Source organism: Zea mays, chromosome 8, assembly GCF_902167145.1.
Source record: "Zea mays cultivar B73 chromosome 8, Zm-B73-REFERENCE-NAM-5.0, whole genome shotgun sequence".
NCBI lineage: Eukaryota > Viridiplantae > Streptophyta > Magnoliopsida > Poales > Poaceae > Zea > Zea mays.
The window spans coordinates 133,343,684-133,369,916 of record NC_050103.1 but is presented as its reverse complement, the minus strand read 5'-3'; the positions used below and the strand labels follow the sequence as shown (position 1 = coordinate 133,369,916).

The window sequence follows — 26,233 nt, the reverse complement described above, 5'->3', positions numbered from 1 at the left end:
TTAGTCATCATATGTGTGAGACTTGATCCTAGCACACACTTGGTGAAGTTCGCGCCTGGGTTTGGACCCCTAAAACCCGGGTGTGACAAGCAGTGGTCTGGCAACACAGCCTATGGGGCGGCGGTGGTTTGCCGGTGGAGAAGAAGCTTGTGTGACGTGTATCGGACCTGGCTACCTCATTGCGCGGGAAAGGGGGAAAAGCACATCGAACCTGGCTACATCGCGGCGTGGAAAAAGAGAAAAAAATGAGCACGCTGCGTGAAGAGATCAGTACCAACTGCGTTTAGGGAGTTTGTATCCTGTTGCCAAACTTGGAGAGTAAATAGGGTTAGATAATAAGTAACTATATTAATAAGTCTATTTAGAGAACTATTAGAGAAACAATTTTTTTGTTCACTTATTAAATTTAAGATTTAGGAAATTGTTTAGACAACAATTGGAGTTGCTCTAACAACAGCCAACGTTCATGAGGCTCGCAGTCTAAACGTAAATTGTGGTATGTAGGCGAAAGAGCTTTTCTAGCGTATGGTTAAGGATTTCGAGTAACAGGTCACTTGTTCGACCCCCTCGCTGTGTCCCTACCGCTACCGAGTTGCATACTGCACGCTACCCTCCGTCTGGGCATGAGTGGGTAATGATGACAAGCTAGTAATCAGAGATATTGTTAGCGAGGACCATGTTTCCATCTCTTGCTCTCCGGCATACTCTTACGGCAGCAAGTAGGGTCGTTAGATCTGAAGCTAAATTACTGCTACTAAAACAAACTGAACCTGACGCTGGAATGGATGGATCTACGCGCTAAACCAGCAGCTAGCTGTTCAGGCAGGCGCAGAGCACTCAATTCACTACCACACCACTCCTCCCACCAGGCCGGCCTCTGAATTCACTGCGCCAAATTACCTGACAAAGACAGTTCCGAAGTCTCAGTGTGATGTCAACGAGCAAGAAGCGACGCCCGGCCGGCGGCGAAGCACAGGCACAGCACATCACAGGTGTGTGCAGTGCAGTGCAGGGCACAGCGCTCGGTCTGCACTACTGCAGGTTTGTATAATTAGACAAGACAAGATTCGTGTACGTTAATTAGCAGCTGGTCATGGCTACAGGCCCAATCGGATGGCGTGCATGTTCGTCCAGATGACAACACACCGCTGGCCATGTTGCTAGGTGCCTTCTTCCTCCTCCCTACCTCTAGCTACGCACGCAGTATACCTAATTAAGTAGCCACTGTACGTTCTTCACCAGTTCACTCTGCACATGGATGCCTGGATCGATCGATCGATCTGTATATATAATAGAAGGTTCCTCGATCTTCTTTTCCTTGCCACTCCACCGAGCAAGCTACTAGCTGCTGGCTGCTTCCTTCTGTCAGTGTACAGTAGCCGGCTTGCGAGCTGTGGGCCGGCCGGTGGCGGTGCTCTCCCGTCTCTATCCTATCCATCATAGAATAGAATAGATAGATAGATAGGCTACTCAGTGCCACTCGATCAGTAGTGGTAGCAGCTGGCGGCTGGCCTGGGACGACGATGAGCGCCAAGACCAGAGCTGGGGCCGCCCATGTACGCCGGCAGCTCGTCGCGGCCGTGGCGGTGACGGTGGCATGCTTCTACTCCTCGGAGGCGACGCAGCTGCAGGTGGGGTACTACAACGGCAGCTGCCCGGCCGCCGAGAGCCTCATCGAGACCATCGTCCACGCCGCCGTCCGCAAGGACGCCGGCAACGGGCCGGGCCTGATCCGGCTCTTCTTCCACGACTGCTTCGTCAGGGTACGTAGGATTATTCGATGCCCAGCCCCAGCCCAATCGGACAATGCAATAATGCAACTGAGCTCCTTGACAGGGATGCGACGCGTCGGTGCTGCTGGACGACCCGACGGGCAGCCCGGGGAACAGGACGGTGGAGAAGACGTCCCCGCCCAACTTCCCTAGCCTGCGCGGGTTCAGCGTGATCAGCCGCGCGAAGCGCGTGGTGGAGCGGCGGTGCCCCGGGACGGTGTCGTGCGCGGACATCGTGGCGTTCGCGGCGCGCGACGCGGCGCGCATCATGGGCGGCATCCGGTTCGCGATGCCGTCGGGGCGGCTGGACGGGCGCGTGTCGAACGCGTCGGAGGCCACGGCCAACCTGCCGCCGGCGTCCTTCAACCTGACGCAGCTCCTGGGCCGCTTCGCGTCCAAGAACCTGAGCGCCGACGACCTGGTGACGCTGTCGGGGGCGCACTCCATCGGGCGCTCCCACTGCTCGTCCTTCGCGCCCGCCAGGCTGTACCCGCAGCTGGACCCGGCGATGAACGCCACGCTGGGGGCGCGGCTCAGGGCGCGGTGCCCCGCCGGCGGCGGCGGGCGGCGCGACCGCGTCGTCGACCTCGACTTCGCCACGCCGCTGCAGCTGGACAACCAGTACTACCGCAACGTGGTGACGCACGAGGCCGTGTTCTCGTCGGACCAGGCGCTCGCGGGGCGCAACGACACGGCCGCGCTCGTGGCGCTGTACGCCGCCAACCGCACGCTCTGGTCGCAGCGATTCGCCGCCGCCATGGTGAAGATGGGCAGCATCGAGGTGCTCACCGGGCCGCCCGGGGAGGTCAGGCTCAAGTGCAACAAGGTCAACTGATCGGGGGGATTGGAGTTAGGTGAGGGTCAGCTGCCTGTACTACTAAGCTAGCTAGTAGCAGCAGCGGGAATCGCGTCAAGTCAAGCCGGCCCAGAGCCAGAGATTATTTCACCATCACTCTCGACGATATGCACTTCATCTGCATGATTCATTCATGTGTGTACTTAATTGTACATGGGATCACGTACTACCTGCACTTTTTTTTGCCTAGCTTGTATACTATTATTATTGTTGTTTCTTGAAAAGAAAAAAGTAACATATATACCAATTGCGCGCATGACTGTAAGTATGTATGAGGCATACAATTAAGAGATGATGATTACTGAGAAATTCGTGGCCCTAGCTATGCATGCATAATAAATTATTGTTCACGATCCAAGCTGATCTGGTCTGCGGAAGCTAGCCACGCATGCAACTGAAGGCAACAACTGGCACGCATGCATGTTGCCTGTCTAATTGACTCTCGCTTGTCGCTGCGCTCGCTGTCGTGCACTCGATCTCTTGCCTTGCCTCTCTATCTCTAGCTTAGCTAGCATGCTTATTGGTCTCGATCTCTTTACACACGAGGCGAACGAGCGAACCGAGAACATGCGTGCATGTGCATGGGCCTCCATCATTGACGATTATTGCATGCACTCACAGTGTCAGCACACTACAGGAAAATGACCAGTTTCCGACGGCCTAAACCGTCGGAAATAAGTTCTGAACCGTCGGAAATAGTTACTTCCGACGGCATAAGACGGGTCCCGTCGGAAGTAATGCCGTAGGGGATACCCAGTCGGAAGTGTCAGCGTTTCCGACGGGGCCGTCGGAAGTAAACTTATTTCCGACGGCCAGGGTAGCGTCGTCGGAAATAAAGCGAGGTGGGCCCCGCAGACGGCCGGCCGCCGGCGCCTGACGCCGTCACAGCTTAGTTCCGACGGGGCCGTCGGAAATAAGCGGCCGTCGGAAATAATTAAAAAACAGAGAAACAGAATTTGTCTGCTTTTTGTTTTACAAACAATCACACAGATTCAATCTGTACACAATATCCAGTTTTCATCCAGAATCACATACAATACCACATGAAACACACAATAACACAAGTTCACAAGTTAAAGCACAAGTTCACAAGTTAAAGCACAAATTCACAATGTTCACAAGTTCACAAGTTCACATGTTCAGAAGTTCACAATAACACAAGTTCCCAATACCACAAGTTCACAAGTCCATAGTACGAGAAAAACACAAGCAGACAGGCTACTCAAAATGGAGGAGGTTGATCAAATGGATGTGGTTGATTTGATCCGCTAGCTCCTCCACTGTTTAGAAGACCGTCCACAAAAGAAGCGACCGCATCTTCAGAGTCCTCATTTCCCGGAGTTAGCAAGTTTCCTGGAGGGACCTACAACATTCAAAAAAATGTTAGTAGTTAAATTCTTGTTATGCAACGTCAAAAGAAAAAGTCAAGTAATATAACCTGAGGTGCAGGTGTGGCCCAACTAAATTGTGGAGTCGGTACAAACTGCGGGATAGGTGGAGGAGGTGGCATAGTCATCGCTGAAAAATCTGGACGTTGCCCTAGTGCTATTTGCTGAAAGAAATTGAAAGCTATGTTACGAGGATATATTAGAAAATATGTGCTCCAATTATAGTAGAGGCTCACGAGGATCTAATTACCTGCATCATCTCCTGTTGTCGTGCAAATTGAGCAGCCCAGTACTCTTGTTGTTGCTTGTTATACTCCTCCTGCCGCCTCAAAGCTTCCTGCATCCGGATCAGCTCGGCGTTTCCTTGGGTACTAGAGCGAGGACCACGGCTAGACGACCTCGATGGACGAGACCTTTCAGGCCTCACCTGAGTCGAGTCGATAACACTACCAAACATGGGGTAACTAGAAAAAATAGAAAGAAGTTAAACACGCAACACATCATGTTAGAAAAGATCAAATCGACGAATTAATAATAGCAAACTCACCGTCCATGAGGTTTTCCGCCTCCACTAGCATACACAACCTGAGGATCGATAGGCTGATTCATCCAATCATAGTCTTGCCCATGCTCCGACATCATGGAAGCACCATATGAGGCCTGACAAATAATAAACAATGCAGTTATATTTTTCTCGACTCTTAGAATAGAAGTGCATTGTAACTAGTTGCGAAAGTCTCACCACACGCTCAGCAGCTGACTGAGAACACAACTGTTCTGGATTTGTAGGATCCGACCCCCTGTGACCTCTAAGGTAAACCTGAACATCACTCGGCGTAACACCAGAACTAGCTTCCTACAGGCAAGAGAAAATAACATAAACACATAGAAGATTCATGATATGCACGACCATAAATTACACTTACCATGCGCTTTGCCAAACGAACGTGGCCATCACCACCATATCTGTGGTGAACATCATGCCCACGATTTGAGCTGTTTCTCATTGAAACACCTTTAAATCCATCTGTTGCCCAATATTTGCATACAGCCCGCCAACCAGCCTCATTTGATGCCATCCATGGCACCGAGTCTGAAAACTTTATTTCGATCCAATGTATTGTTAGTACTAACACTTGGACATGAATTAGGATAAAAACAATTTACCTCAAGATATTCTTCTTCGGTTAAGTATTTGTTTGATGCCTCACTTTTGGAACGTGGCCGACGTCCTTCCTGCCTTAATATGTAATCAGAAGTGACCTGGATCCGAGCATAATACATCTGATCCCTAACCAAGGTAGTCGCGCTCTTGTTAAAAACGATCCGTGCACGATCGTTCATACTTCCATCTTCAGGCAACTTGTAACGTTTCTGAAAAAAACAAGAAACAAGATTTTTAGCACATTGTATAGTTGAATCAATTCAAGTTGGGCTAGAGAACATACCCAGAACTCATGCCACACAGCACCTTGGGCATTCCTATGTTCCGCATTGAACGCGAGCCCGTACTGATCCCAAGACATACAAGGCACCTCAACGCCTTTCTCCATCACTACACCAGGCCAGAGATATTTGCATATACTTCCCAAAACTTTATTCACCTGTGTGCGACGTCCTTGACCTTGAAAAGATGCATCAATCCAAGACCTGCAACCACATTGTACAAAAGAAGCATTAACAAATTTCATATAATGCATGAACAAATATTTAACATTAGAATCAACTCACTCGTCGCCACACGGTACGATCAAAATCTTATCCTCCTCACGAGCAGGAACTTTAGGAGGAGGCACCCAATGTGTTTTCCTCGACTTCCGTGCCCGAGAAGACCCTCCACCACTAGAAGCTCCAGCATCACTGCTAGGCCATGAGTCCCATCCGCCTGCTGACCATCCACCCTCAAACTGACCACCACCGGAAGACCACCCATCTCCACCATCTGGAAATTTTAAGTTTTTCAACCACACCATCACCTCTTTCTTTTGCTTAGATTTTAGACAAAATGACGCACGTGGCTTAGCACCACTCTGAAGCAAGACTAGGCTTGGTCGGTTACAAATTTTCTGTAAATCTTTTCTGGCCTTTATATTATCTTTGGTTTTATCGGGAAAATCCATACATGTACTAATAATGCTTTCAGCAACATTCCGCTCTTGGTGCATGACATCAATGTTGTGCATCAGAATCAAGGCCTCCGTATAAGGGAGTTCCCACAAAGAACATTTATGTGTCCAATTATGTTCTATTCCAAATCCCAGGTAACCAGTACCGTCTGGTTTCAAATTATCGAGCGCAGCATGAATCTCTGCGCCACTCAAACGCTTCGGTGGGCCTTTGGTAACAATGGTGTCTTTTCGAAATTGATTTGCCTCAAATCTGAACGGGTGATCGAGAGGCAAGAAACATCTGTGGCAATCAAAGTAACAGATCTTCCCACCAAACTCAAGACGAAAACAATCTGTATCCTTACCACATATTGGACATGTCAACTTTCCATGACAACTCCATCCAGCAAAAATACCGTAGGCCATGAAATCATGAATCGACCACAAGTACGCAACTCGAAGATTGAATCTCTCTTTCTTGTAGCAATCGTAAGCTTCGACTCCTTCCCACAATTTTTTCAACTCATCGACTAAAGGTTCCAACATTACATTGAGATGTTTTCCAGGGTGTTCTGGTCCAGGAATGATTAGACACAGAAACATGTAATCGTATTTCATGCAAAGGTGAGGTGGAAGATTGTATGGAACTGCAAATACAGGCCAACAAGAATACGGCGATGCGGTCATATTGAAAGGTGAGAACCCGTCCGTCGCCAACCCGATTCGAATATTTCTAGCTTCACTAGCAAAATCCGAATCAAAATCATCAAGCGCCTTCCACGCATCACTATCAGATGGGTGCATCATAACTTGAGGGTTCTCGCGGTCACGTTCTTTGTGCCATCTCATCTGCTTAGCGGTGTTTTTTGAGAGAAACAACCGTTTTACACGAGGCGTGAGAGGCATGTAACGAAGTTGCTTCTTTGCTACTTCTGTTGTCAATTTATCTCCATCTTCATTTACGACCTCAACGAACCTTGATTTGCTGCATCTCAAACATTTGTCTAATTTTTCATTTTCCTTCCAGAAAAGCATACAGTTATCTGGACAAACATCAATTTTTTGATACTCCATACCTAAGCCAGAGAGTAACTTTCTTGACTGATACACGTCTTTGGGCATTTTGTGATCTGGTGGTAATACGTCGCTAATCAAATTCAAAAGTTCATTTAAGCAGTTGATGGAGAATGCGAACTTAGACTTGATAGCCATAAGTCGCGTCACAAAAGCAAGAATGGTTACTCTCGTGTGTTCGTGCAACGGCTCTTCTGCTGCCTTGAGAAGTTCAAAGAATTTTTTAACTTCCGGCGGTTGAGGATCCTCAGGATTATCTGGAAACACTAAATCGGGATCCTCTCTTAAATCCTGAACCATCTCCTCCATTCGGTCTAAATCCGGGTCAAAATCGTCTTGACCTTCTGGAGCATATCCACGGGGAAGCTCCTCACCATGATGCACCCAAACTTCATAATTTGGCACGTAGCCATTTTTGCAAAGATGACCAGACATCTCTTTCTTGGTTTGACGTTGATAATTTTTGCAAACACTGCATGGGCACCACACTCGACCATTTCTTGACGAAGAAAAAACACGATTGATAAAATCTTCGGTTTTCTGTATCCACTCAAGCGAAGGATCATTTTTTCGCCAGCCTTCATACATCCAGCGACGACTATCACCCATCGTTCGACTAATTAAAGATCAAGACAAGTTCATTAATTTCTAGATATATTATGAGCCGGTGGTCCTACAATTATAGGAAAGGATAGGTCCTAAACCCACCTAAGGGTGAACGACATATCACAGATTTATGATAAGTCAATGAGTTTGAACGAAATTTCGGCAGCATAACCCTGTTGTTCTCCATTGCACGCCCGTAATGGTGCAACGGAGAACAAGAGGGTTATGCTGTCGAAATCTCGCTCAAACTCATTGACTAATCATAAATCATATTTGATATGTCGTTCACTCTAAGGCTGTCCAAAAAGGGACAATTTCGGTACAACACACTACTTTATTAAGCAATGTGTTGGACCGAAACGGGTGACGCATAAGTTTAAACCTATTTTAGTATAGTATCGCATTATACTACAACATCACATCAAATTATACTACAGCATCACATTATACTACAACATGACATTAATAAAGTTAAAAATTACCTGAATTGCCCACAGGAGTGACGACTGGCGACCGGTGTGAAGCTGCGTGCACGCGCTCACGTGCGGCCACGTTCGGGCCCGTGCGAACGGCCACGTGCGCGCGCTCACGTGACAAGACTCGACGACGGCCTCGGGCTTGGGGACGGCTGCGGCCTCGGGTAACGCGGCGGCCAAGGCGGGGAGGTCCCGGCGGCCACGGGCGGCGCTGGCCAGGGGCGGGGAGGCCGCGGCGTCCACCGCGGCGCTCTGGCCAGGGGCGGCGGCGGCGGCTCTGGCGCGCGAGCCCCCCGGGCGGCGGCGGCCACGGGCGGCGCTGTCCAAGGGTCTGGCGAGCCCCCCGGGCGGCGGTGCGCGGCTCTGGCGACCCGCCGGTGCACACCTTCCCGCACCACGAGTTCGCCGAGATCCCCGACGTCTCCGACACGGCGGCGCTCTACGGCGCGCAGGAGCTGCAGTACCGCTCCTTCTGCTTCGACCCGGACCGGCTGGAGCGCGTCCGCGGGCTGACGCTTGCCGACGGCGCCCTCGGCCGCTGCACCACCTTCGAGGCGCTGTCGGGGCTCGTGTGGCGTCTCTGGCGTCTCCGGCGAGCCTCCGGGGCGGCGGCGGTGCGCTGTGCGGGCGGCGGCACGGACGCGGGCGGCAGCGCGGACGCGGGCGGCGGCGCGGACGCGGGCGGCGGCGCGGACGTGGGTGTGCGGGCGGCGGCGCGGACGTCGACGAGGGACGTGGGCGCGCTGTGCGGGCGACGGCGGCGGACGGGCGGCGGCGGCGCGGTGGGTGTGCGGGCGCGCGGCTGTGCGGGCGTGTGTGCGTTGTGTGCGTCCGTGCGCGGGGTAACGGACGACGTTAGGGAAATTGAATTATTTCCGACGGCCAAGGTGGTGGGCCGTCGGAAATAGACTTATTTCCGACGGCTGGCCGAAGGCCGTCGGAAATAAGGCTATTTCCGACGGTACCCTAAGAACCGTCGGAAACAGTGTAGGCCGTCGGAAACTGGTCGTTTTCCTGTAGTGGCACCTGCGCCATTCTCCTGTTCGGGCCGCCGGCGCATCTGCTGGTTATCAAGTACGGTTTGGCATGCATGCATGGAGGAGAACGGCCGGGTCCAGGGAGGGACCGCCATGGCTACCTGCAGCTTCTAGTTACCTACTTTTTTTGGGTGGTGGAGTATGCTTTTAAGAAAGCAAATTAAGAGGTCCAGGCATTACAGGAGAAACCACCGCTAGATCGGAGCACTGCAGGCTACCAGAGGGAAACCAGAAACAAACGGACACAAGTGTTCCCCTCACTACCGGAATCCGTGGCTTTGCCGACTGCTCGGCTGTTTGCAAAGTGCTTTTTGTCGGACACTCGGCAAAGAAGCCTTTATCGAGTGCCGCACTCGGTAAAGCCCCGCTCTCGGTACAGGTATACACTCGGCAAAGGGCCGTCAGCAGCCGTCTATAGCTGACGGTCGTTACCTTTTGCCGAGCGCCGAGCTCTGGCACTCGGCAAAGATGTTTCTTTTGTTTGTTTGGATAGAATAGGAAAAACAAATAAAAAAGATGTCAACTGGTCACTTTGCCGAGTGTGACACTCGGCAAAGAACCAAGGCCTGGGCACCGGTATAGGTTGTTTGCCAAGTGCGGCGTCCCTGGCACTCGGCAAAGAGGCACGCTTTGCCGAGTGCCCTATACAGCACTCGACAAAGAACCTGACATGGGGACCCGCTGACGGACTCTTTGCCGAGTGCTGGCCGGCAGACACTCGGCAAAGATTAACTTCTGTGCCGAGTGTATTAGGAGGCACTCGGCAAAGAGTAACTTCTTTGCCGAGTGTCACCTAAGACACTCTGCAAAGACGCCGTCTCCGTCACCCCGGTATCGTGACTGCGGCTTTTCTTTGCCGAGTACTTTCTGGCACTCGGCAAAGTCTTTGCCGAGTGCCCGAGAAAAAGTACTCGGCAAAGAAGCCTTTGCCGATGTACTGTTCGTCGAGCCCTCTTTGCCGAGTGCAACACTCGATAAAGCCTGTGTCGATTGTTTTTCAGGCTTTGCCGAGTGCTTCAGGCACTCGGCAAAGAAGCCGATTCCGGTAGTGCCTATCGACTTCTACAACACTAAGCCCACGTAGGAAAAACAACTCTTCTTTAGAGATGGATACGGATGGGAAAATATTCGAATTATCTGTATCCGTATTCGAAAATATATAAATATGAATATTCGTATTCAATCTGGTTCACAAAATGTATATATTCATATTCGCTTAGCAAGCAATTGTGGATTTGGATTCAGATATCCGACTTGTTGTTATATCCAACTTGTTGCTGAATCCGGATATGAAATGAATACATATCCGATATCCAATTTCTCAGTGGCGTGCGCGCTTCGTACACCACGTGCCTATGGCACGCATTTCTCCCGCCTCTCCCTTGCGCCAAATCCTTTCCAACCTCTTTTCTTTATCACCATCCCAGCTTGGATTTTCCTATTATAAAGTTGTCGAAGGAAAATCTTGATTTTCAAAGGCACCCTACACACTTCTAGATTATTAGACGGATGTTTTTCGTAATACCCCCATGCATCCCCATCGGTCCTAAACTTGAATAGGGATTTAGTAGAGAATTGGTGTGATTTATCTAGTGCCTAGAACACCAAGTCTCCCCCTTGAGAAAAAGGTGTAACATTGAAGCTTAGAATAGTGGTCCTTCCACTCATCATTTTTTGAAACTGTGAGGGTCTTGCAAAATCTAAATCCTAGCTCCCATCCTCCATGCACTCAGAGACACGAACCTCCTTTTTCGAACAGATGTCAAAGACTCTGGGATACCTCACACTAATTGGCACATCACCCAATCAAATGTGCTGCCAGAAAAGAGTACCCTCCCCATTATCAACTTTATTCATAGCCCCCCACTGAAATAAATGTTTTACTTTCTGTAAACCTCCTTTTGCTTTTTTTGTTTTTTGAGAGGAAGAAATTGTTTTCTGGCATATATTTGGCTTTAAGAAGATTGTACCAAGTATCTTAAGATCCTTGATAAATTCTCCAAATCCTAGCTTTGTAGAAACTGGGGCCGAAGCCTTCAGGGCCGGGGCGCTTTGGGAAGGCATGGCGAGGATGGCATCTAGGGTTTCTTTTACTCTGAAGGGAGCGTCAAAGCTGGCTAGGAGGGTAGTGGGGATATAGATTCTGGAAGTCGAAGGTAGGGATAGGTACGGGAGCACCCCCCATAGATGAGGCATAGTACTCGGTGATAGTTTTGGGTTTTTTTCTTCCCCGCCTGAGTAGACGACTTGGCCAACCTATACTCGGGTGATGAAGCACTTCTTCTTTCGAGCACATGCGTGAGCATGGTGCAAAGCAATATTTTCATCTGCTTCTCTGATGGCTTTCTGCTTGCTTCTTTTGTTTCCAGTTGGTAGCTCGCTCAAGGAGACTACGACAACCATGATCTTCATAGCCCTCGGGCTTGAGATTCAGCAGGAGAAAGGTTTATGTCTTCATCCAAGGTGTCAAGCAACATGATGATGAAGGTGCAGTCAGCGACCGAGGAGGATTTGTGTCGGTGTAAACGCCCCAGACTGGGTTCGGCTCGGCTCGTTTCCAGCCCTAGCCCTAGTGTTTGAAGGAGCGCCTTAGTTTTTTTAGGCGGGCGGCCAGCATCGCGGCAGCGTCAGGGAGGACAGGGGCGGAGTGCCAAGCCGGGAGCACGACGGGGAGGAAGAATTGGTTGAGAAGCCAAGCATTTTCAAAGCAAAAGATTTTGGACTTTGGAATTGTTGTGGAGATGGAGACTAGGATGGGTGTGTGATCTGAAGTGGGGCGAGGGAGAGCATTCAGGGAGATGGAGGAGAAAAGGGCGAGCATTCATGTGTTAGAGAAGGCGCGATCGAGACTGGCAAGGGTGGGGTTAGAACGATAGTTGGACTAGGTAAAGGAGCATCCAAGTTCGGGGAGCTCCGTCACGCAGATGTCATTGAGGGTAAAGTTGAAGGAAGAGTAAAGTCTGTTGTTGACACAGCCAGAGCTTATCTCATCTGGTGATTGGACAAGGTTGAAGTCCCCAAGCAAGAGCTAGGGCCTTAAACCGAAATGAAGAGCTCAGAGAGTTCAACCAGGAAGGAGGGGGTGTCTGGGTGGCAGGAGCGGAGCTAGAGGCTTTTGTTGGTGTCACTTGACACCGGTAGATTTTGGAAAAACCAATGAAGAAACAATATAATTTACTGTTTTACAGTGTAGACGATACTTTATGAGTTCATGTAATGGTGATGCCACCGACAGTGTTATTGGCTAGCTTCGCCCATGCTGGGTGGTAGGCAGGGGCATAGACCTTACCACCTTTGAGTCTTTGACTGTGTTCATCACCATCTTGACCCACGGGTTTTTTTTGAGACCATGACCTCCTCCAGAAAATCACATCTAACTTTGTTATAAGTCTTTTCAAAATCAATTTTCAAAATTCACCCCTTCTTTTTAGTTTTCAGCTCGTGAACAATCGCATGTAAAACGACCACCCCTTTTAAAATGTTTCTGTCTACCATAGCTGTCTAGAGCTTGGGGACGAGACGACAACCCTGCCTGTCTCGGTCTGGAACATGTGGGCAACCTCTAGAGTCCGGAAACGCTCGACGGCGAGAAGAGCTTCCCCCTGCGCTGCGGCGTTTACTATTGCCATGGGCCCCAGTGGACTGCAGACTGCTGGAACTCTGAAAGCGAGGAGGTTTTTCGCCCCAGCCGGCCTCGGGATCGGCGCCCGAGGAATGGAGTAGAACCAACCAGTCACAGTCAGAGTCAGTCAGTCTGACACTGCTCACTGTGTGTGTAGTGCCAGCGGTTGACTTGGATAGAATACTTGCACGACCTACGCACGCATTTCTTTACTGCAACCTTTATTTCTTTCCTTGTTTCTTTTAGCTCCATCCAAGTCGACGGATCTTGAATCATCATCGTCACTTGATCCACGTTCTTAGCTAAAAGAGAGAAGATGCCGGACATGGGGCCAAGCCGCCAAGGTTCTCTCGCTCCACTGGCATGCAATGGGCAGCAGGGGAGGAGGTGGATGGATGGATGGATGGGTGGGCAGAAGAATCTTCTGCTCCGTCAGAGACGGACGCAGGCAGTGCTCCTCCTCTTGGATCCTTGTGCCTTCTGGACCAGAATTAATAATGCGGGGGAGCGCTTTGGATCCTTGTGTGGCCCGACATGGCACGCGCACACATGATTGACACAATCATGCACATGCTTCTTCTAACTGTGCTTCATGCATGCCCTTCCTTTCTCCTTTCTTTTCCTTTTCTTCTTCCTCCTCTCCTTCTTTCCTCCACCACCTTTGAATAGTCATATCTCTGCTGGCCTTTACATACTTCTCTGGAGATTGGCTCATGATTATGATTTGTACACCCCCCTTAATTACACGTTTGGCGCTACATTAATTTGTAGATACTGATAAAGTCATGTATTTGCAAAGTATTACATACGTTCTCGAATATTTGTCGTACACTAGTTTATTTTTAAATTAAAACGTAACAAATAAAAAAGAAGGAAGGGCGTAGCAATCTCAAACTTTTTTGGTTTAGTGCATATAGGTACCTATCATCCATGGATTCGGTGTATGTTTTTTATACTTGACGCTGGCTAATGCAATTTTACACTATAAACATCAACTAAAAAACGAAGGAAGTAATAAGTAGCAAGATATGATAAAAAAACTGTCTTCTACACTATATATCTCTCTCGCATAGACTGGCGTGTTTTGGTTTCATACGAAGTCAAAATATTTTTATATCGACAAAACCTTTAGAGAGAAGGTGTTTATGACGACAACTATGTTTCCTATGCGAATATATCACATGCCAACAATCGAATAATATTTATAAGGCATCATAAATATTAATATCATTTTTGTAATAAACTTATTGAAACTTAAGATGACAAAACCAAAATGACTTTTTTTTTGTGTGTGGGACGCAGGTAGTATTATCTTAGTTTTATATCAACAAAAGGGCCCCTCCGTGTTCATCCTTTTAGCTAGGTGCCTAGAAATTACCAGCACATCAATAGGAGAAGGAAAATAGAGCGCCCCTTCACACGATGATAAATAAACGACCATTGTCATAACGTAAACTTAACACAAGAGGTACTCTTACACATATTTTGCTATAACGCGTCCAAGCTATTATTAAATAAATAAAGCTAACAACGTATATCGTATTTAATGTGTTTACGTTAAAGGTTGAAATTAAAAATGATTTTTAAAAAACAGATAAATACTTAAATAAGGGGGGTTAGAAACAAGAAAAATGATGCAAACAAAAGGATCCAATACAAGAGAATCCTTATCCTTGCTAATATAAAGGAGTAGTTTCGTCTTAAATCCCCGCCTACGCGCCAGCGAAATAAAATATAAAAAAGTGTAGCTTGTAGGATTCAAATCGTGATCTCTACGAAAAGAGCACTCACCTCTAAACCATTACATCCCATATTGGTTTCTGTTGTACAAAGAAACTGTATATCACATATATAAACCATAGCAATACACGAGCAACTAACTACTAATGTGTCTATATATTATGGAACGGTTACAAAGTCAGTATAGGAGTAGGGTTACAAAATCAGTCTATCACGGGAGTGGTATCACGGGAAGTGGAAGTGGAATGAGAGAGGAGAGTATTGTATACAAGTGGACTATTATCGGTTCACTCGACACATAAGCAACTAATAATCTTATCCACGTTACTAAAAAACAATTTCAAAAAACACTGATTCTTTATACTCAAAGGTATGCCTCTTGATCTACCATCTCTCGAAATCATCTAGAGACCACAAGGTCATAATTCCGTCTCTAGAAATTCACTTTCAAGGTAAGTCTATTATATATAAAATCGCTTAGGCTCCGTTTGTTTCCTTTCATTTTGAGGAATTGGAATCTACTATAGACGTAGATCCACTATAGATCCCCTCTAAAAAGTCGATTTCTTTTGGTGGGCCTATTAAGCAATAGCCTCTAAAAATAGCTATCACGGTAAATGAAGACAACATTTATTTAAAAATTGTAAGCATGCCAAAATCAATGTTCTATAGATGATAATTTTTTATTTGACATTGTTTAAAGGTGTAATACCCAAGTTGTAAAGAATAAGAAAGGAGATAATTTCCTTATATAAATTGCTTCTACCTACTATCACATGTGAACACCCACATCTAAAAGTAAATAATTAACAAATGACACATTATTAATTTGTGCATCATGTTGGCTTTTATTTGTGTGTGCATTTAATAATAATAGTAATCTTATTAATGGAAATAAATTAGTATAAAATTGGGATTTAAGTCCTAAATTGGAGAATTGGAAAAGGGAAATAACAAAGAAAAGGGGAGAAAGAAAATCCTATATAAATAAAATAAAATAAAATATATAAATAAATACTATTTATGATAGGTTTTGAATTTGTGCAAATGGCCAAAGTGTGAAACCCACAATCAAAGTTGAATTCAAATTTGAAATAAAAAAATAGAAAAGGAAAGAAAGAAAAATAACATGAGCTAATTGGGCCCAGATCTCCAATTCAGCATGTTTCCCTACTCCACTGCGAGGCTCACTCTCCACGTACTGGCGCGACAATGGTGGCCCACCTAACAGCCACCACTCGACCGCTTGCAACGCGGCAGTTGCAACGCTCACTGGCACGTGGGCCCGAGAAATAACCGATCTCCGTGAACCTATGCGCGTGCGATTGGGGCCCTCTTTGGCGCTGAGCACTGGGGCCGGACTGTCAGTCAAACGCGTTTTTCCCATTGTTGGCGCACATGTCTCACTGATCGGTGGCCCCGCATGTCAGGCTCCTTCAATCTCGGCGATGTCGTTGCGACAATTCCGCGCGGAGTCCGGGAGCTGGGCTGGGTCCGCCGCGTCGTGTGGATAAGACCCCTCTGGGCACCCCGCAGTCCCTCTTGCTCGTCCCATGTGCTGAAGTTCCGCGCCGCCCTAACCACCAAAGGCCGACATCACCATTAGTGAGGGAGAGGGGTCCCGCCACGAGGGAATCCGAGCTTATCGTTGTCTGCGCTCTCGGTGGGGGACCCAAGGGATCCTCTCAGCCGAGTGGAAGGCAGTCGCGTTGGAATTGCTCGGGATTAGCCACCGGTGCCGCGGGGATTCTTCGTCGTGGTTGAAGCTCCGCCGCGGATCCGCGTCACCGCGTGGACAGAGGGATCTTCACCCCAAACCGAGGTAAGCTGGGTACCCTACTGTTCACCCTGCTCTAGGCTTCGTGTAGCACGGTTCAATTTAGGATTTAGTGGCTTGCTGCGTAGAACAGGGGCGCTTCGGCCATGGTCGCCGCCGCGGTTCTCGCCGGCGCCGCCGTACTCGTGTCTCGGTCGGGGGAAAAGAACGGGGGTCGTTGGATCTGATAGAAACGACCGCGGTTAGAACACAGATACCCCTTCGGCCAGGTGAATCAATACCTTTAGATCTTGATCGAGCGGTGCTACGTCTGGTTAGGGCATTTTAAATCTAGTGTGTTGATCGACGATCGAACAAATGCCAGCGCGCATCGTTTCGGTGGTGGAGAGATCTAATCGCAGCCCTTCGGTTCTGGTCGGACGGTCAGGATTGACTCATACCGTTTCGTCGGGCAGTTTTGTTTAAAAGACACTGTGTTTTAACTTATTCAACCTGCAATCCACAGTTGATGCGCTCTGAGTCTCGGGATTTTTCGCGTAGCAACCCCTGCGCTTTCCAGTATTAATGCGCGCAGTCCCGGCAGTAAACAAAACATAGAAATTAGTTTAGGAAATGTTTTTAGTACAAAATTAATTACAGGAACTTGTTTAATTCCTAGTAAATTCATTTTAACTCCTTTTTAGTCTATTCCAGTTCCTATAATTTTGTATTAATATTATTTATCACTTAGTAACATTGTTTTAGCATGAAACCCCTAGTAAAATTGTTCACATAATTAATCTCGTACCAAACACGTAAAACCTTCGAAAAATCATATCTCAAAATTTGTAACTCCGAATTTAGTGATTCTTGTTCCTACAATTTCGTTACAACGCATAGATTATTAATATGTATTTTGTATTCATGTTTGGTGTGATGTTAATTTCTCCTTTGTACCATGTTTGCTTGTATTGCTTCGAGTAGACGAGCCAGTGGCCGAGGATCCAGGTGTTCAGCAGGTAGAGGTTGCTGAGCAGGAGCTCATTGAAGGCAAGTTGTGCCATTGAACACTTTTATTTACCCAATAATGTTCTATATAATCATTTTTTATCATGCATAGGCTTAATTTTGATGGGACCCAATAGGACACCCTAGTCTGGTTATCTTTTCACCTTGTTTACCCCTGAACTTTTGGGTAGTCTTTGCTATTGCTATATATGGTTTTGGGTGTTGAGATAACTATTACACATTATCATTCTTTATTATTTTCTATTTCTGTTCATGATAAGACCACTATGTTAATTGGAACATCGAGCTTAACTTGAGAAACACGTGCCATCACAAGGGTGGAATGAGACACCCTTGGCTGACTAACTAGGAAAGCTAGTGGTGGACTACTGTAAGGGAATTAGGCTTACACCTACTTCCTAATTGATTTTGGTGGTTGAATTGTCCAACACAAATAATTGGACTAACTAGTTTGCTCTAGATTATATGTTCTACAGTTATCAAAGGTTCATCTACAACTATACTAAATTGACTGTCCGGAATACCGTAGATTATTCCGGACAGGAGAAGCTTTTTGGAAAAACAGGCCAAGCGCGGACCGTCCGGGCCCTTGCGGCGGACCGTCCGCGACACAAGGATGACCCTCGGACAGAACCAATGCAAAAATCTGAGTCTGCACTATGGACCGTCCGGAGGATAAGCACGGACCGTCTGAGACCTCGCTCGGACCGTCCGGCCTCAGGCGCGGACCGTCCGGTAGGCAAGGATCCAAAAAACCCGAAGGCGACGGGTTCGGAAGAATGAATTATAGCGGCCTCGCGGACCGTCCGGGGTGCACGACCGGACCGTCCGCGACTGGGTCTGTCTGACATCTGACGACGCATTAAATGCAATATAGCCGTTGATATAGCCGTTACTGCTAACCGTTGCATTTTCAGCCGTTGATCTACAGGGGCGGACTGTCCGGACCTGGTGGGCGGACCGTCCGCGCTCAGCAGAATGGAGCAACGGCTAGGAAGTGGTTGGTGGCTATAAATACAACCCCAACCACCTCCATTCACTTCACCCCAAGCATTCCAACCTTCAACATTCAATACAAGAGCTAGCAATCCATTCCAAGACACATTCAAAGCCTCCATCTCTCCAAGTTTCACAATTGAGAAAAGAGATCATTAGTGATTAGTGACTTGAGAGAGAAAGTGATCCGTGTGTTATTTGTCGCTCTTGTCGCTTGGTGTTTGCAATCGTGCTTTCTTTCGATCTTCATTGCAATCAAACTCACTTGTAATTGAGGCAAGAGACACCAATCTTATGGTGGTCCTTGTGGGAACTTTGTGTTCCAAGCATTTGAGAAGAGAAAGCTCACTCGGTCCGAGGGACCGTTTGAGAGAGGGAAAGGGTTGAAAGAGACCCGGCCTTTGTGGCCTCCTCAACGGGGAGTAGGTTTAAAAGAACTGAACCTCGGTAAATTAAATCCGTGTGTCTCACTTCATTATTCGCTTGCGATTTGTTTTGCACACTCTCTCACGGACTCTATTATATTTCTAACGCTAACACGGCTTGTAGTTGTGATTGTTTTTGAGAATTTCAGTTTCGCCCTATTCACCCCCCTCTAGGCGACTTTCAATTGGTATCAGAGCCCGGTGCTTCATTAGAGCCTAACCGCTTGAAGTGATGTCGGGAGATCACACCAAGAGGGAGATGGAGACCGGCGACAAGCCCACTACGAGCCATGGGAGCACTTCATCGGAAGAGTCCCGCACCAAGAGGAAGGAGAAGAAGAAGGACTCCTCCAAACGGAAGGAGAAAAGATCCTCCTCTTCTCACCACAAAGAGAAGAAGGAAAAATCTTCTTCTCACAAGTCGCATCGGAAAGGCGACAAGCACAAGAGGATGAGGAAAGTGGTCTACTACGAGACCGACACTTCATCAACATCGACCTCCGACTCCGATGCGCCGTCCGTAACTTCTAAGCGCCAAGAGCGCAAGAAGTTTAGTAAGATCCCCTTACACTATCCTCGTACATCTAGACCTACTCCATTACTTTCCGTTCCATTAGGCAAACCGCCAACCTTTGATGGCGAAGATTATGCTAGGTGGAGTGATTTAATGAAATTTCATCTAACCTCACTCCACAAAAGTATATGGAATGTTGTTGAGTTTGGAGCACAGGTACCATCCGTAGGGGATGAAGATTATGATACGGACGAAGTGGCCCAAATCGAGCACTTCAACTCTCAAGCTACAACCATACTCCTAGCCTCTCTAAGCAAGGAGGAATACAACAAGGTGCAAGGGTTGAAGAATGCAAAGGAGATTTGGGACCTACTCAAGACCGCGCACGAGGGTGATGAACTCACCAAGATCACCAAGCGGGAAACGATCGAGGGGAGCTCGGTCGCTTCCGTCTTCACCAAGGGGAGGAGCCACAAGATATGTACAACCGGCTCAAAACCTTGGTGAACCAAGTGCGCAACCTCGGGAGCAAGAAGTGGGATAACCACGAGGTGGTTAAGGTTATTCTAAGATCTCTCATTTTCCTTAACCCCACTCAAGTTCAATTAATTCGTGGTAATCCTAGATACACACTAATGACTCCCGAGGAAGTAATTGGGAATTTTGTGAGCTTTGAATGTATGATTAAAGGCTCAAAGAAGATCAACGAGCTTGACGAACCCTCCACGTCCGAAGCGCAACCGGCGGCATTTAAGGCGATGGAGGAGAAGAAGGAGGAGTCTACACCAAGTAGACAACCAATTGACGCCTCCAAGCTCGACAATGAGGAGATGGCTTTAATCATCAAAAGCTTTCGCCAAATCCTCAAGCAACGAAAGGGGAAGGATTACAAATCCCGTTCCAAGAAAGTTTGCTACAAGTGTGGTAAGCCCGGTCATTTCATTGCAAAATGTCCTATATCTAGTGACAGTGACAGGGGCGACGACAAGAAGGGAAAGAGGAGAGAAAAGAAGAGGTACTACAAGAAGAAGGGTGGCGATGCCCATGTTTGCCGGGAGTGGGACTCGGATGAGAGCTCCACCGACTCCTCCTCCGACGAGGACGCCGCCAACATCGCCGTCACCAAGGGACTCATCTTCCCCAACGTCGGCCACAAGTGCCTCATGGCAAAGGACGACAAAAGAAAGAAGGTTAAATCTAAATCCTCCACTAAATATGAATCCTCTAGTGATGATAATGCTAGTGATGAGGAGAATAATTTGCGTACCCTTTTTGCCAATCTTAACATGGAACAAAAGGAAAAATTAAATGAGCTAATTAGTGCCATCCATGAGAAGGATGACCTCTTGGACTCCCAAGAGGACTTCCTAATCAAGGAAAATAAAAAGCATGTTAAGGTTAAAAATGCTTATGCTCTACAAGTTGAAAAATGTGAAAAATTGTCTAGTGAGCTAAGCACTTGCCATGAGACCATTGATAACCTTAGAAATGAAAATGCTAGTTTAATTGCTAAGGTTGATTCTCATGTTTGTGATGTTTCAATTCCCAATCTTAGAAATAATAATGATGATTTGCTTGCTAAGATTGAAGAATTAAACATCTCTCTTGGTAGCCTTAGGATTGAAAATGAAAAATTAATTGCTAAGGCTAAAGATTTTGATGTTTGCAATGTTACTATTTCTAACCTTAGAAATGAGAATGATATACTACATGCTAAGGTTGTAGAATTAAAATCTTGCAAAACCTCTACATCTACCATTGAGCACACTTCTATTTGTACTAGATGTAGAGATGTTGATATCAATGCTATTCATGATCACATGACTTTAGTTAAACAACAAAATGATCATATAACAATATTAGATGCTAAAATTGCCGAGCATAACTTGGAAAATGAAAAGTTTAAATTTGCTAGAAGTATGCTCTATAATGGGAGACGCCCTGGCATCAAGGATGGCATTGGCTTCCAAAGGGGAGACAATGTCAAACTTAATGCCCCTCCTAGAAATTTGTCTAACTTTGTCAAGGGCAAGGATCCCATGCCTCAGGATAACGAGGGTTACATTTTGTACCCTGTCGGCTATCCCGAGAGCAAAATTAGGAGAATTCACTCTAGGAAGTCTCACTCTGGCCCTAACCATGCTTTCATGTATAAGGGTGAGACATCTAGCTCTAGGCAACCAACACGTGCCAAGTTGCCTAGAAAGAAAACTCCTAATGCATCAAATGATCATGATATTTCATTTAAAACTTTTGATGCATCTTATGTTTTGACTAACAAATCTGGCAAGGTAGTTGCCAAGTTTGTTGGGGGCAAACACAAGGGCTCCAAGACTTGTGTTTGGGTACCCAAAGTTCTTGTTTCTAATGCCAAAGGACCCAAAACCGTTTGGGTACCTAAAGTCAAGAACTAAAATTGTTTTGTAGGTTTATGCATCTGGGGGCTCAAGTTGGATACTCGACAGCGGGTGCACAAACCACATGACAGGAGAGAAGAAGATGTTCTCCTCTTATGAGAAAAACCAAGATCCCCAACGAGCTATCACATTCGGGGATGGAAATCAAGGTTTGGTCAAAGGATTGGGTAAAATTGCTATATCACCTGACCATACTATTTCCAATGTTTTTCTTGTAGATTCTTTAGATTACAATTTGCTTTCCGTTTCGCAACTATGTCAAATGGGCTACAACTGTCTATTTACTGATGTAGGTGTCACTGTCTTTAGAAGAAGTGATGATTCAATAGCATTTAAGGGAGTGTTAGAGGGTCAGCTATACTTGGTAGATTTTGATAGAGCTGAACTCAACACTTGCTTAATTGCTAAGACTAACTTGGGTTGGCTCTGGCACCGCCGACTAGCCCATGTTGGAATGAAGAATCTTCATAAGCTTCTAAAGGGAGAACACATTTTAGGACTAACAAATGTTCATTTTGAGAAAGACAGGATTTGTAGCGCATGCCAAGCCGGGAAGCAAGTTGGCACTCATCATCCACACAAGAACATCATGACAAGTGACAGGCCACTGGAGCTCCTACACATGGATTTATTCGGCCCGATCGCTTACATAAGCATCGGCGGGAGTAAGTACTGTCTAGTTATTGTGGATGATTATTCTCGCTTCTCTTGGGTGTTCTTTTTGCAGGAAAAATCTCATACCCAAGAGACCTTAAAAGGATTCTTGAGACGGGCTCAAAATGAGTTCGGCTTAAGGATTAAGAAAATTAGAAGCGACAACGGACGGAGTTCAAGAACTCTAAAATTGAAGGCTTCCTTGAGGAGGAGGGCATCAAGCATGAGTTCTCTTCTCCCTACACTCCACAACAAAATGGTGTAGTGGAGAAGAAGAATCGAACTCTATTGGATATGGCAAGAACCATGCTTGATGAGTACAAGACACTAGATCGGTTTTGGGCCGAGGCGGTCAACACCGCCTGCTACGCCATCAACCGGTTATATCTACACCGAATCCTCAAGAAGACATCATACGAACTCCTTACCGGTAAAAAGCCCAATATTTCATATTTTAGAGTCTTTGGTAGCAAATGCTTTATTCTTGTTAAAAGAGGTAGAAAATCAAAATTTGCTCCTAAGACTGTAGAAGGCTTTTTACTAGGATATGATTCAAACACAAGGGCATATAGAGTCTTTAACAAGCCCACTGGACAAGTTGAAGTTTCTTGTGACGTTGTGTTTGATGAGACTAACGGCTCTCAAGTAGAGCAAGTTGATCTTGATGAGATAGGTGAAGAACAGGCTCCGTGCATCGCGCTAAGGAACATGTCCATTGGGGATGTGTGTCCTAAGGAATCCGAAGAGTCTCCACATACACAAGATCAACCATCCTCCTCCACACAAGCATCTCCACCAACCCAAAATGAGGACGAGGCTCAAATTGATGAAGGAGAAGATCAAAATGATGAGCCACCTCAAGACGACGGAAATGATCAAGGGGGAGATGCAAACGATCAAGACAAGGAGGATGAACAACCAAGGCCGCCACACCCAAGAGTCCACCAAGCAATCCAACGAGATCACCCCGTCGACACCATCCTCGGCAATATTCATAAGGGGGTAACCACTTGATCTCGGGTTGCACATTTTTGTGAGCATTACTCTTTTGTTTCCTCTATTGAGCCACACAGGGTAGAGGAAGCACTTCAAGATTCAGATTGGGTGATGGCGATGCAAGAGGAGCTCAACAACTTCACGAGGAACGAGGTATGGCATTTAGTTCCACGTCCTAGCCAAAATGATGTAGGAACCAAGTGGGTCTTCCGCAACAAACAAGACGAGCATGGTGTGGTGACAAGGAACAAAGCTCGACTCGTGGCCAAGGGGTATTCACAAGTCGAAGGTTTGGATTTTGGTGAAACCTATGCACCCGTAGCTAGGCTTGAGTCAATTCGCATATTATTGGCCTATGCTACTTACCATGGCTTCAAGCTTTATCAAATGGACGTGAAGAGTGCCTTCCTCAATGGACCAATCAAGGAAGAGGTCTATGTTGAGCAACCTCTCGGCTTTGAAGACAGTGAGTATCCTAACCATGTCTATAGACTCTCTAAGGCGCTTTATGGGCTCAAGCAAGCTCCAAGAGCATGGTATGAATGCCTTAGAGATTTCCTTATTGCAAATGACTTCAAAGTCGGCAAGGCCGATCCTACTTTATTCACTAAAACTCTTGACAATGATTTGTTTGTATGCCAAATTTATGTTGATGATATTATATTTGGGTCTACTAACGAATCTACATGTGAAGAGTTTAGTAGGATCATGACACAGAAATTCGAGATGTCTATGATGGGGGAGTTGAAGTATTTTCTAGGATTCCAAGTCAAGCAACTCCAAGAGGGCACCTTCATTTGGCAAACAAAGTATACTCAAGACATTCTAACCAAGTTTAGAATGAAGGATGCCAAGCCCATCAAGACACCCATGGGAACCAATGGGCATCTCGACCTCGACACGGGAGGTAAATCCGTCGATCAAAAGGTATACCGGTCGATGATTGGTTCATTGCTTTATTTATGTGCATCTCGACTGGACATTATGCTTTCCGTTTGCATGTGTGCAAGATTCCAATCCGACCCTAAGGAATCCCACCTTACGGCCGTAAAACGAATCTTGAGATATTTGGCTTATACTCCTAAGTTTGGGCTTTGGTACCCTCGGGGATCCACATTTGATTTGATTGGTTATTCGGATGCCGATTGGGCGGGGTGTAAGATTAATAGAAAGAGCACATCGGGGACTTGTCAGTTCTTGGGAAGATCCTGGTGTCTTGGGCTTCAAAGAAGCAAAATTCAGTCGCTCTTTCTACCGCCGAAGCCGAGTACATTGCCGCAGGCCATTGTTGCGCGCAATTGCTTTGGATGAGGCAAACCCTGCGGGACTACGGTTACAAATTAACCAAAGTTCCTCTTCTATGTGATAATGAGAGTGCAATCCGCATGGCGGATAATCCCGTTGAGCATAGCCGCACTAAACACACAGCCATTCGGTATCATTTTCTTAGGGATCACCAACAAAAGGGGGATATCGAGATTTCATACATTAACACTAAAGATCAATTAGCCGATATCTTTACCAAGCCACTTGATGAACAAACTTTTACCAAACTTAGTCATGAGCTCAATATTCTTGATTCTAGGAATTTCTTTTGCTAATTTGCACACATAGCTTATAAATATACCTTTGATCATGTCTCTTTTATATGCTATGAATAATGTGTTTTCAAGTATATTTCAAACCAAGTCATAGGTATATTGAAAGGGAATTGGAGTCCTCGGCGAAAACAAAGGCTTCCACTCCACTCTACTACTCATCCTTCGTCGTCGCTCCGCATCACTCTCCATCTTTGGTATAATCTTCACTTATATGTTTTCCTTGCCAAAGGGGAGAAAGTAGCTAGAACGGGCCTATACTTCATTCCTAGTATCCGTTTTTGGCGATTCATGCCAAAGGGGGAGAAAGTATTGGCCCAAAGCAAAAGGACCACACCACCACCCTAATTTTTTAAAAAATTAATGATTTTCAATTGGTAAATTTCAAATTGGTATCTCTTTGTGTTCTAAAGGGGGAGCAAGTAGTATTTTCAAAACTTGATATCTCAAAACCCTCTTGAACACTAAGAGGAGGATTTCATTTAGGGGGAGTTTTGTTTAAATCAAAGGAAAAGCATTTGAAACAGGGGGAGAATTTCAAATCCTGAAAATGCTTCTCGAAATCTTATTCATCTATCTTTGACTAATTGCAAAAAGACTTTGAAAAAGATTTACAAAAGAATTTGCAAAAACAAAACGTGTGGTGCATGCGTGGTCCAAAATGTTAAAAATAAAGAAACAATCCATGCAAGAATTCTTATTGGCTCAATTCCAAGCAACCTTTGCACTTACATTATGCAAACTAGTCCAAATATGCACTTTTATATTTGCTTTGGTTTGTGTTGGCATCAATCACCAAAAAGGGGGAGATTGTAAGGGAATTAGGCTTACACCTACTTCCTAATTGATTTTGGTGGTTGAATTGCCCAACACAAATAATTGGACTAACTAGTTTGCTCTAGATTATATGTTCTACAGGTATCAAAGGTTCATCTACAACTATACTAAATCGACTATCCGGAATACCGTAGATTATTCCGGACAGGAGAAGCTTTTTGGAAAAACAGGCCAAGCGCGGACCGTCCGGGCCCTTGCGGCGGACCGTCCGCGACACAAGGATGACCCTCGGACAGAACCAATGCAAAAATCTGAGTCTGCACTATGGACCGTCCGAAGGATAAGCACGAACCGTCTGAGACCTCGCTCGGACCGTCCGGCCTCAGGCGCGG

The 26,233-nt window shown here is 46.5% G+C and overlaps 1 protein-coding gene across 1 annotated transcript; it reads left to right on the top strand.

Annotated features, from left to right (window-relative positions):
• Positions 1 to 1,333: 1,333 nt before the first annotated feature.
• On the top strand, positions 1,334 to 2,934 carry LOC100194008 (Peroxidase 64). The gene is made up of 2 exons (NM_001139072.1): positions 1,334 to 1,763; positions 1,837 to 2,934. The coding sequence occupies exons 1-2, from the start codon at positions 1,524 to 1,526 to the stop codon at positions 2,605 to 2,607; spliced, it is 1,011 nt and encodes a 336-aa protein (NP_001132544.1). The 5' UTR covers positions 1,334 to 1,523; the 3' UTR covers positions 2,608 to 2,934.
• Positions 2,935 to 26,233: the final 23,299 nt, after the last annotated feature.

Bases quoted from the DNA above. Each gene is read 5' to 3' on its own strand.
- LOC100194008 (NM_001139072.1), top strand. From the start codon at position 1,524: ATGAGCGCCAAGACCAGAGCTGGGGCCGCCCATGTACGCCGGCAGCTC. The intron at 1,764-1,836 runs GTACGTAGGATT...GCTCCTTGACAG, and splicing joins TCCACGACTGCTTCGTCAGG to GGATGCGACGCGTCGGTGCT.